The 13,259-nt window shown below is 34.9% G+C and overlaps 1 protein-coding gene across 1 annotated transcript in view; it reads right to left on the bottom strand.

Moving 5' to 3' along the window:
• The window catches only part of Dnah7 (dynein axonemal heavy chain 7), a 323,134-nt gene that overhangs the window by 108,076 nt on the left and 201,799 nt on the right, over nucleotides 1–13,259 (bottom strand). Inside the window, exons 41-44 of the mRNA XM_071619296.1 lie at nucleotides 9,141–10,013; nucleotides 6,356–6,585; nucleotides 3,542–3,872; nucleotides 668–1,014 (exon numbers count right to left, since the gene is read on the bottom strand). Coding sequence (XP_071475397.1) covers nucleotides 668–1,014; nucleotides 3,542–3,872; nucleotides 6,356–6,585; nucleotides 9,141–10,013 — 1,781 coding nt within the window. The remainder of the gene's footprint in view (nucleotides 1–667; nucleotides 1,015–3,541; nucleotides 3,873–6,355; nucleotides 6,586–9,140; nucleotides 10,014–13,259) is intronic.

Raw genomic sequence — 13,259 nt, 5'->3', positions numbered from 1 at the left:
ATAGTTGACTGGAAAAACAATTTTTACTTGTTTCGTGCATCATATAAATAGTTCTCATATAATCATCAAAAACCTTCCCCATCTCACAACAATATATATTATGCCAGTGGGTTTCAAAACATGGTCCATGACATGTGGGGATCCTAAAGACATGTGCCCCTTCAGGGAATTCATGAGGCTCTCCCTTGTCTAACTAAACATCTGTGTGAAGCTGGATTTTCTTTACATATTTCAATCAAAACAACACATTGCAACATATTGGAAGAAGCAAAAGATTTGGGAATCCAGCTGTCTTATATAAAACCATTTTTTTTCCTTTCAGTACTGGATCTTGAACCCAGAGGCTCACACATGCTAAGCAAGTGTTCTACCACTGAGCTTCACCACCCCAGCCTTAAGCCAAATATGAAAGAAATTTGCAAAAAATAATAAAATACTACTCTCCTCATAACTGTGTTGTTTCCATTATTGATAAAATATGGATTTCTAACAAACAAAATAAGTTATATTACCATATGTTTTATTATTTTTTAATTGAATGAATAGATACATTTTAGATTCTCCATTTTAACTTCTAACATGGCAAATAAACATTTGTAAGTTTTCTGTTGTTAAAATGGCCATACACGAAAATGAAACAATTAGGTTTCTTTTTATCAGTACTCACTTATCATATGAATCCATTGCTATGACCCATTTGCACAGACCTTCTGCAGCTGTGGAAGCATTTCTAATTTTCTCTGGAACAAAGTCTGGATTTGGAATATAACTTTTTCTTATGATATTCATATAAGCTGGAGGAATATTGTCCTTGTCATATTCATGAAGTGATTGTAGAAACCTAATGTCTCCAAGAAGTCTCTTAGCTGGTCCCCAGAAATCCTCAATTTTTTTTCCTGATCCTGTTGGGTCAGGAATTTTGTCAGCTTTGATGCCTTTCAGGATGCAGATAGCTTCCATAACAAGCTTGACACCAGCAGGAGGACTCTTCATGGATTTTACCACTGTAATATCCTTGAAATAACAACATTGCAATTATTAAAAAATAATGTTCCCTTGTACATTAATTGTAATTAATTCATGTCTTCAAACTAAGCCTTAAAATACAGAAACTCATTAGTTAGATAGAAGCTGTTTTAGTCAGCTTTTTCACTGCTATGACAAAAAGACCTGATCAGAACAATTTGAGCAAAGAAAAGTTTATTTGAGGGCTCACAGTTTCAGAGGTCTCCATCCATAGAAGGCAAGCTCCATTCCTCACGGCTCAAAGTGAGACAGAACATCATGGCAGAAGAGTGTGGCAGAGGGAAGCAGAGAGAGAGAGAGAGACTCCACTCTTCAGATCCAAAATATATACACCATAGCCATGCCCCCAATTAACCATTTCCTCCAGCCACACCCCACCTGCCTCCAGATATCACTCAGCTAATCCCATCGGGGATTGATTCACTGATTAGGTTAAGGCTATAACCCAGTCATTTCTCCTCTGAACCTTCTTGCATTGTCTCACATGTGAGCTTTTGGGGGACATCACAACTAAACTATAACAAAAGCAGTAGCAATAATGGAACTATGTCAAAAGGGTTGACAAGTTTGTCCCAGAAGAAAAGGATAGGAGGGTACCCTATCTGGCAGATTTATCAGATGAAGTCTACTTCAGATACACCAAGGAGAGTCAGGAGAGATGGCCCAAACCTGTAATCCTAGCTACTCAGGAGATTGAGGCAGAAGAATGACAAGTTTAAAGTCAGCCTCAGCAATTTAGTAAGACCCTGACTCATAATAATAATAATAAAAAAAAGGCCTGACAATGTAGTTGATGGTAGAGCACCTAAGAGTTCATCTCCAGAGCCCCGAACAAAAATAGAAACAAATGCAACAAAACAAAAAACCCACAAAGAGAGAATTGAATGTCACAGAGTTTTATAGCATCTTAACAACTATAAAAAATAAGATATACTTATTGTGAACATTAGCAAAACAGAGGAATTATACATATTAAGGTGTCTCATCATACTTCTGAAAGTCTTCTGTAATGCTGCTATAAAAATGAAGAACTATAAACATTTTTGTTCATATTATACACACACACACATTTTTTTTCCTATGAGTATATGCTACAAACTAGTGTATGATACTACATTTTACTCAATGGAATTAATGCATATATAACATAAATGCTATTGTAAAACTGGCTGTAATGATATTCTTCCAAGCTAGCAAACATTTATATCATCATTTTGAATGGCTTCATAGCATTCAAAAGCAAGGCCATGCAACACATTAAGATGCTATTTTTTTCTCTATTTTTATTACTTCAATTGACATGTTAAAGATTTTATATCTTTTATGTTTAGAGTTTTTGAAACATAACAGCACAGAGCTCTCCAGAAAGTATACAAGGGTGCTGGTTTTGTTGGACATACCCTTGCCAGCACTAGGCAGGCATTCTGGTAGGCAAAATAAATCTTAATTTAATCTGTGTTTCCTTAAATATAAGTGAAGTAGGCTATGTTTTCATATGTTAATAGACTATTGTATTTCTTTTTTGTAAATTACTTCATTATAATATTCATTATTAGAGCTCCTTTTTCTTCTTATTGGTTTTTAAGGTTTTTTTTTTTTTAAATATAGAAGCATATTAATCCTTTTTTTGCTGTTTCAAATATTTACCCCAATGTTTCCAAAATTCTGTCTATGGTGTATATACCAAACAAAATGTCTTGATTTTTAGGTACTGAAATTTATTACTTTGAGTTTGTTATTTATGAAAAATATAAAAGGAGCATTCAGAGAATATATATTACAGTCTACTTAGTGGAATTTTTTTCCTGATTTTTATCATACTAGGGAAATCCCAGGTCCTACGCAACCCTAGATTATAAACATCTGAACTATGCTTTCTTCTATTCTAGTGTTTATAATAATAAAGCTGTTAATGTTTAAATATTTGTATGAAATCTGTTTTGGAGTAAGATGTGAAGAAAGCATAATATACTTTTCTCTCCTATTCCCAACTTTTAACCAAGATTTCCAAATAAGTCTACCTTTAATTTTCTAAAATGAAATACTCCCCTTTCACCACTTAATTTTTAATATAATTAATCAAATCTAAGACATGCTATTAAAAATAAATCATTACTAAAGACATTGTTATTTTATGTGTCACCAAAAAACTGTGGACAAACATTGGTACCACACTTCATCCTGTCTACTATGCGGCATATTCCAGTTACATACATGTCTAAAATGAAAAATGTGTGTATTGGACTTAAAATATATACGTGGGTCTTACGGCTGCTGTAGTGCAGAGCTCTTGTGTTGGGTGGGCATGGCATCTGGCAGCCTTTTTCCAAGTGTCATTCCCATGGGTATCTTTTTTTCAGTGAACTAGGGAATACTTTTGCCAAATGAAAAATGTTTTTGATTTCATGGAATTTGGAGACTAATTCGGAGAGACAAGTTAGGTAATGGTACATGCTGGGTCCCCTCTTCAGCTGTGTTCATGTGGTTCCTAGAAAGCACAAGGCTAATTGCTCACCTGTGCAGTAAGAGTGTCCAAGGCAGACAGTGCCGACTCCAATATTGGCAAGGCCCCTGCCAGATCAGCATCACACTCGTCTTTGATGGCTTTGGCTGCCATGGCTTGTTCATTTGCTACTATTTCATCAGCCTTCACTATTTTTTCAGTTTTGGCAACTTCTACAGACTCTCTTTCAATAATAACCATCATCTCATCAACTTCTTTGCTAGCAACTTTCAATTGCGGTTGCAACGCCTCCAACTCATATTGCATGGTGGCTACTTGAGCAGCAGCAGAGTCCAGTTTTTCCAAACCCACTTCATACCTCTTTTTCATTTTCATTACTTCACTGAAAACAAATACATAAAACAAGGTTGCTTGTGAGGATCTGTATCTGACAATAAAAAAAAAACAGTGTTCTTGAGCTTTTCAGGTTTTTTCATGACAAACTAAAGGAGTAGTTGAAAGATTTTCATATACATTAAGTTGTTAAAAAATATGAACTCTAGAACACTAAATTGCACAATTAAGAGCATATAGTAAGTCTTAGACCTTTCTGTGGTTTTAGTACCTACACAGTATTTAGATGCATAACAAATTGAGAAGAACAAACACACTGGATACAAGGCAAGGAGTCTCTATGTCAAAATCAATGATGTACCTGTAAAATTAATCATCTTGGTAAGTTGATAACACTCTTGTTTCTTAAAAAAATCTTTCTATAATCACTTATTTTAAATATACTTCAGTGCTCAAAACATATTTTGAATATTGCCAGAGGTAAAAATGTTTTTCAAGATATATTACACATCTTGAAATAAGTATGCTTTATTAAGCCAGGAGCAGTGGCTCACACCTGTAATCCCAGCAGCTTGGGAAGCTGAGGCAGGAGGATTGTGAGTTCAAAGCCAGCCTCAGCAAAAGTGAGGCACAAAACAATTCAGTGAGACCCTGTCTTTAAATAAAATACACACATACAAACACACACACACACACACACACAAAATAGGGTGGGGATGTAGCTCAGTGGTCGGTTGCCCCTAAATTCAATCCCTGGTACAAAAAAAAAAAAAAAAAGCTTTATTAAGACAAAGGGACAAATAAAATAATAAAGTTCAACACTTTGGTACAAAACAATTATAAAGTAACAATAACTAATTAGAAATAATATAATATTTAGTTTTTCTTTAAATTTTAACATTTTAATGTTCTTTGAAATTTTTATATGCATTCATATATGTTCTCTTTAGAGAGAAAACTCTCCTTTATAATTTGTATCCTTTAAAAATACATGTCATAAGGTTTCAAAGTAAAAAGTGACACATTTTAGAAATCCTTTCCTAAAGTATACTGGGGTAGGAAACCAGCCTGGGCTGGACTGAACAAACCAGACTGAACAAACTGTCATAGGGAAAAACAAAACAAAACAAAAAATAGAAGTGAAGGCATGCCACATTTTTGTCACACATTGAATTCCCCGAGGTAAAAAACTATGACATTAACAGGAACTGAGGGGCTAGAGATTCAATACTATATTATTTGTCAGTAGAAGCTCTGTGCAGCAAGCACAGCAAAGCTAACTTTTTCCTGCCAACATGAAGCGGCTTCACTATTGTACTTCATCTCATGTGATGCTAACCCACTGATTTCTCAGCAGGTGACCTGATAACTATTGTTTCTAGGTTTTATCTGGCATTAAGAGACCCAAAAGCTTTTGCTACTAAAGGAAGAGGAATTCCATAGGGCAGAAATTCTAGTTGGGATAAAGGAGAATTTAAATGTTTTTTTTTAATTTGTAAGAACACTTGAAAGGGAAAAAACTGAAAGAGGATAATGTGAAAGTCAAACAGGAGTATTTCAAAAATGTCTAGAAAACTATGATCCCATCTTCCCATGAGTTGAATTCATTATTACAATCTTGCTTTCAATTAGCATGACCTTAAATATTATGAGTACACAATCAAAGCCTTGACCACATAAATAAATATTGTACTGCTGAGATATAGATTAAGATTCATATACTTAGGTAAAAGTCTCATAAATTTTATAGATAATGCTTAAATATTGAACTTAAGGCTCGCAATATGTATGAATTTAGCTTACTAGGTTTATAAATTATTTACCTAAAAAAGCTTGATTTGTCAATTAGAACTTAAAAGAAATGAAAATATATCGAAAGTACAAATGTGATATAAAAAATCATTCAAATAAGTTTTTGAATGTCATGGAACATTAATTGGCCTGAAAAGAGACAACTAAGATTTTCTAAACTTCTAAGTTTCTTGCTTAATGTTTTTAAATTTTATAACATGCTGTACTATGTATTAATTTTTAGAACCAAAGAAACTTTTGAAAAACTTTTCTGAAAACCTACTTTGCTACTTCCCATAGCAAAAGTTGTTTTTTTTTTAATGTTTATGTTGTTGTTTTCAAATGACAGTTTACTAGAAGGAAAGCTGGTCATGTATATTAAGTGGCAGTTTCTAGGGTCTCAGCTGTTCACAACCCAAAGACAGTTTTTGTATTATCTAATTACTGATTAAAGAAAAATCATTCTCTAATGAAGTCTACTCAATATCATTGTCAAAGAATCCTGGAGTCTCAACAAACATGCTGTTACGTTTTGCAGTGTGTAAGGCAATTCCTCTGACTAAATGAATAAGAACTGCTTCCTACCCTCAAATTGTTTAATGATTAAATCATTTGAATATTCAACAAAACAGTATACTTCTAAGAAACAAATCTCTGTTATGTCATTGCTATGTCATATTTGTACACACAAATTATTTAAACTGCCATAGCTTACTCAGAAATATGAAATTTCATTTTTACCTTCTTTTCTTTTCTAACAACAGCTTGAAGGTGGAGATTAATTCGAGGTAAGAGGTGGGAGTCACATAATTGTATCTCTGAAGTTCATCATAGAAGGATGTTGATAAGTTTACAGTAGAGGTGTGGAAGCTTTTACACATGTCGATACAGCCATCTCGTATTTCCTCTGACATTTCAATGTCTTCCAAGAACCGTGAGGCAACTGCCTGTAATGCATCTTCAGGCCATGACTAAATTTAAGGTAAATGCTTTAGCACTGTATCAAGGTTACTAACATGAGTCTGTTACTACTGTCCTTATAATTTATAGATGTTGGAGATAGAGAGGAATAGCACGAGGCATGGGGTGGGAAAGACACTTGTACAAGGAACTTGCTGCTGAACAGCAGTAGATAGTGCATGGAGCATTAACACTTTACAGTTTGCTCTGGGATTAAAGAAAATGTGCATGAGCACTGTAGTAGCAAGGAAAGGGAGAGTGTCTAAACTTACAGAATGTCTATTTCTGTGCACATTTTATCAGTATCTTATTTTATACTCCCAACAATTCTCTGAGGTAAATGTTATTATCCTTTTCTCAGGAGACAACAGAATCATATGAATAACTAACTACCTCTTCAATTAGTCTTGGATGGCTTGTAGATATTTCAAAGTCAACAATCCAAAAACACGATTCCTTTCTCCCCTATCATAGTTGCGGTCTTCCCCAATTAATCACCATTTACCAAGTTCCCTGAGCCAAAAATGAGAAGTTGTCTTGGATTTATTTCCTCTTCCTCAAATCAATATCTACTCCATATGCAAGTTCTCCAGTTATCAATCTTAAAGTAGCTTCTAAATCCTTTTCCTTCTTCCTATATCTATCACCACCTTCTCAACTCTCCATCATCACCTGCCTGGAATACTCCAGTACTACTATAGCTGCTTTTATTCCCTTCATAGTGGCCAGAAATATGTATTTGAAATATAAATCAGCTCATACTACACTGCCTTATAACCCTTTGAATTCCACTCAGCATATTTAGGATTAAATCAGATGGGGTAGAGAGGGAAGATGGGAGGGAAGGGGAGGAGGGATAGTAGGGGATAGGAAAGGTAGCAGAATACAACAGTCACTAATATGGCATTATGTAAAAATGTGGATGTGTAACCGAAGTGATTCTGTAACTTGTATTGTGGTAAAAATGGGAGTTCATAACCCACTTGAATCAAATGTATGAAAGATGATATGTCATGAGCTTTGTAATGTTGTGAACAACCAATAAAAAATAGGATTAAATCTATAATTAGATCAATCTCAAAATCGTTATGTACATATATGAATATGGCATAATAAATCTCACTATTGTATATATCTATAATGTACCACTGAAAGAAAGAAGGAAGGAAAGAAAAACAAAAGCCAAACAAACTTTCAAATCTTTGCCTAATTTGGCCTTTTACACCTTCCTGACCTCAATTATGCCACTTCCCTCTGTGACTCTGCTCCTGTCGTCCTGACTGCCTCTTGCCCTTCTTGTGCCTTTCATCTAGCCCCTGGCCTTTGCTAGCTTACTCTCTCTGCCCAGATCTTCTTGGTACTGGTCTTTTTGTCTTTCAAGTTTCCTCTTAAAGGTCACCTATCCAGAAAACTTTCACTCCCTATATGCTGTCCTGCGTGATGGATTTTTTTCTAATTGATCTATAGCAAATAAACTCAAGGAGAGGTGTTAATTATTAGCCTCCTCATCTCTAGCTTTTAGAATAAGACCCACTTCAAAACAAAGGTTTAATAAATATGTTTTGTATGATACACTTTTACCAGGAAATGGAAGTATAGAGACCAGTAAATTTTCCAAGGTAATAAATGCTCATGTATTAAAACCCTTTTATATTCCACAAATTTCCTACTAGACATTTAGGGAATCCATTGTGATACAATGTTCAAGCCAGAAAGAATTAAATTATTTTTCATATTGAACCAGTTAGTCTCCTTTTGCCATTCCCCAGCCCCATTATCTGTTCTCTGCTTCCGTCTGCTCAGCTTTGTGCTTTCTGATACAGATATGTATTACCAAAAGTGTCTCTCTGGCCTTATTCCTTTTGACTTTGGCTGAGCTTGACTTTTCTGAGATGGTGTGAGGTGATACAGTAGCTGAATTCTAAATTTCTGGTTTCAGTTGGGCAGTCCTCCTTCCATGTACTTGCTCTGTCTGAGATCCAGTAATACTCTTCCCTGCTCTGCCTTTATTGACTTTTGGTACTGAAAATTGAACTCAAGGGCTCTACCACTGAACTATATCTCCTGCTCTTCTTGAGACAGAGTCTCACTAAATTGCCCAAACTGGCCTTGAACTTGGGATCCCCCTGCCTCAGCCTCCCGAGTCACTGGGCAAGCCTCTCCCTTTTTATACCTAGTTATAGTAACAACTTCCTGCTGTTGTGCCACCACTTCCTATGTGCTCCAGTATCCTCTTCTTGGCACCCTTAACCCTGCCCACATCTCTGTGTGCAGTCCCTTTATTAAGCTTTCCTCATATATGCCCTCTGTTTCCTGTCAGGACTCTGATACAAAAATTTATCCTAAAATTTCCCATAACATATTGAGATTAGTGACTATGCATATTCTTAAATATTTTTCTATTATGCTGATTTCTATGATTATAATTTTAGCTCCATAAAATCCATTATAATTGATCATAAAATTCTGCTAAACTATATTTTTGGGAGGAGTCTATGAAATAAGTCATGATGGTAATAGAGAGTGAACATTTCTAAAACTCTATCTAAAATTTACATGGTAATACCTGAAACCAGTCAATGGTACAGCAGTTAACAAGAGCAGGGAACTTTCTAAGACGATTTCGAAATGCATCTCCGATAGGACTCATGGCAAGAACCACGTGCAGTTGGTTGCGGCAACGATCAATAAACATATTGAAAAGAGCTATGGGGCTTCCATCAGTTTGCTTGGTTTTATCCCGTTGGCGATCCAACTGTCGCATCTTTTCACATATCTCTTGCTTCTCATCTAATGCAAAGAGATTTGGAACCTCCCCAGCATTCAGCAGATTATTAACATCCTCTAGAAATGACTCTTTTTTAATCTGAGTATCTGTAAATAGGAAGACACCCTGCATGTCACCTTCAGCACACTTCCTTAAAATCACTTTTAAATCTTCACGCCACTCATTGTTACCATAGTTCTTGGAGATTTCAACCTGGAAAAGTGAATAATCAGCCATGTGGGCAGCTAATCTGGTGACGGACTGCCTTCCACTCCCTCCAACTCCAACCAGAAGAGCATGGCTTCGAGGCTGCTTCAAGATCCTGGAAATTCTGCTGATGTGTTCTATGGCAAATCGGAATAAGACAAGATTCATGGTTGTTTTACTCATATTGTTGTATTCTTCTAGATGAGATTCCACTATCACTCGAAGGTGATCCACATTTGAAATTTCTCGGTAGTTGGTATCTTCCCTCTTGAGATCATGAAAATCACAAAACATTAAACTTCTTAAGTCATCTTCTTGCACCACTCCGTCTTGATCAAAATCCAAACTTTGAAAAAGTTCATGAAAATCTTCATACATGTAGCTTTTCAAAATTTCTTGAATGTAGTTGATAAGCCAACTTTTATCTGCATTATCCAGAAGACGATCATAGTACACTCTAAGGACCTGTGTAATATTAAAATGTAGCTTTAAATACTAATTTTTTAGTGGGCTTTTTTTTTTAGTTTTCTTATTTCTGCAGTATCATTTATTGTAAAAATAAAAATACTGACACAATTTCTACAGGTTTTGCTAAAAGCATATCCAAATAAGCTAGACTGATTCATGCTTATTTTTAAATAATAATTTTTGACATAACAATTTGGACTAATAAATAGTCACATTTAGTTATCCATAAACGAAAGATCTGGGGGAGCTGATGTGGATTGTATAGATGCTAAGAGAATGAAGTCCTTGCAAAGATAGTTACTGCCTCTGCTGACCACCACACATGGATCTCAGAACTGGGTGCTGGCATCCAAGTTTGCTACCTCCTTTCAATCAACATTTCCTTTTCCCAATACAGGTGACATTTTAAAAGTTATTGGTAAATCAATAAATATCATTTGCTTTGTTTTTAAGTACATTTTCTAGAAAAAGAAGAAAAATCTTGGGTGGAGAGGTGGTTATTTTGGACACCTTTAATTATTTTTGTTTAAAGTTAGGGACTACAAGAAATAATCAGGTTTGCTACATATAATAACTATTTTTCCAAAGTGATATGAGTGTCCCAGGGTTACAATCTGTTTTGAACTGAATTGTATGCCCCTAAATACACATATCCAAGTCCTAGCCTTCAGTGTGACTGCATTTGGAAATAGGATTTTTAAGCGGAGTAATTAAGGTTAAAGGAAATCATGAGGGTATGGCCCCAATATGGTAGAACTATAAGAAGTGAAAGAGACACCAGCATGCTCTCTCACTTGCCTTCCCCGCCCCTTCTTTCTCATTAATACTGATGGCATTTTTATCTTGGACTTCTGGACTGTAGAATTGTGAGAAAATTAACAAAGTTGGTGGGCCTGTGGTATTTTTTCACATCATCCCTAGCAAACTAGTACATATATGATATAAGCAATGCATATTGTTTGCCATCAGAACTTTGGGTCCTGACTGATCTGCTGCTTTGGATAAATCACTTAAATCATCTGTATCACTTCCTTACCTACAAAATGGAAATGGTAACACCTGATTCAGATATTTCATAGATTCGTGCCAAAAATAAAATAACAACATGTCACAATACAGAACTGAAATATGTGATTATTACAAAAACTGCTTTGGCATCAAATCATGGAGAACCATGATTTCAGGTTTTACTATTGTCAAATCAATAATTTAATAGCGTCATTCTTTTTAGTAAGGGTATCTGCACAGACAAATAATATGACTTAATGGTATGATTTAAACCTCTTCTAAACTCCAGCTGGCTCAAAAACTATTTCTTTGTGGAGCAATCTAATTTCCCAACATATGCCAACAGCCACTTTCTTGGACTGAGGTACTGAAGACTTCAGACAATATTCCCGTGGGAGGAAGAAACTAAATTAAACCAACCCTGCATATCAGGATCAAAGTCTGAGTATGACTTGAGAATATTATCATCAAGATGGCAATTTAGCAAGATCCTCAGGCAGGGTTTCTCAAAATGGTCAAAAAGTCTGCTTTGGAATCATCTGAGGTTCTTGCTAAATTGCAGATTCCAGGCCCTACATTGCACCTGCAGAATTTAAAACTTTGAAAATAGTGTCCAGAAATATCTTTTCTTCTTTTCCTTATAGATGGTGCAAAAATCCTAAGTATTCAACTCAAAAATATTTTTTTTTCAAATTCACATACCCATATAGCCACAACCAAGATTGAGACACGGAACAATTCCAGTGTTTATCAGAATACCTCATGTTCATTCTGTTTTCTGCCTCCCTTTCCCAAAGGAATAACTGGTCTATCATCACTGCTCATATTTTAAAAAATTGATATGTAAAACTTTCTATTATAAATCTAGTTGTGAAAGATGTAATTTGTGGTATACTTATATTGTAATTTGTGCTTTAAAGTAATTTGTGTCAAAGTATTAATTGTAGAGTTAAAGAATAAAGCTATAATTTACATATCATAAAATTCACTCTTTTAAAGTTTACAATTCAATGGTCTTTAGAAAATTCAAAAAGTTATACAGCTATCATCATTATCTAATTCCAAACTATTCATCACTCCCCAAAGAAATTTGGTACCCATTAGCAGATACTTTCTTATTACTTTCTTCTACAGTCCCTGGCAAAACACTAATATACTTACTGTCTCTATTAATCCACTTAGCCTGGTCATTTCATATAAATGGAAACATGTGATACGTGATCTTTTGTGCCTGACTTATTTCACTTAGCATAAGTGAACTTAGGTTTATCTTTGGTATAGGATATAGCAGTCTTCTGTCTCGGACGGAACAAAGTTCTGTTGTATGTATACACAATATTGTATTTGTCTGCTCATCAACTAATGGATATTTGCATTGTTTCCACTTTGGGGCTATTATGAATAATTATGCTAATAAGATTCATGTAGAAGTTTTGTGTGGACATATATCAATTTTGAGGGTGGGGGGTTATATAGCCAAGAGTGTAATCACTGAGTCACATGGTAACTATGTTTAACCTTTCACAAATTACCAGTTTTCCATATGACATTCCCACCAGCAATGTATGAGCATTACAATTATTTCACATTCTTATCAATACAGGTTCTTCATTTTGATTATAGTCATCCTAGTGGGTATGAGAGGTACTTCATTGAAGTTCAGATTTCCTAATGACAATCATACTGAGTATCCTTTCATGTGTTTACTGACCATTTGTGTCTCATCTTTGGAGAAATATCTATTCAAATCCAAACCCTCTGACCACTTTTAAGTTGGATTATTTGTCCTTTTGTTCAGTTGTAATAGTTTCTTATGCATTCTGGATACTGAACACTTATCAGATATATGATTTTCAAGTATTTTTTCTTATTTTATGTATTGTCTTTTCACTTCATTGATAGTGTTCTTTGGAGCACGAAAATTTTAAATTTTGATGAAATCCCTTTATCTCTTTTGTCTCATATTTTTGCAGAATATCTGTATGTAACAAGCAAACCAGATAATATACTCACTAAAGTTTGAGAGCCATGGAGAAGTCAAAGGAAATGAGAGTAAGCCAGTTTTATATCTTCAAAATCATTTTATGTAATTATACTCAGTCCTCCAGTGTCTGGAAAGTAAGACACTTACCAGAGTCTCTGATACATATTTGGCCCTGAAGGAATCTTTCTTGAGTCAACCGAAATAAAGCACAAATTAAGAGTGTTGAGTTTAGTCACTTCTTATATTTTGAA

The sequence above is a fragment of the Marmota flaviventris genome, chromosome 11, assembly GCF_047511675.1.
Source record: "Marmota flaviventris isolate mMarFla1 chromosome 11, mMarFla1.hap1, whole genome shotgun sequence".
Lineage (NCBI taxonomy): Eukaryota > Metazoa > Chordata > Mammalia > Rodentia > Sciuridae > Marmota > Marmota flaviventris.
Note: the sequence above shows the minus strand (reverse complement) of the source record. Positions and strands in the feature narration are given on the sequence as shown.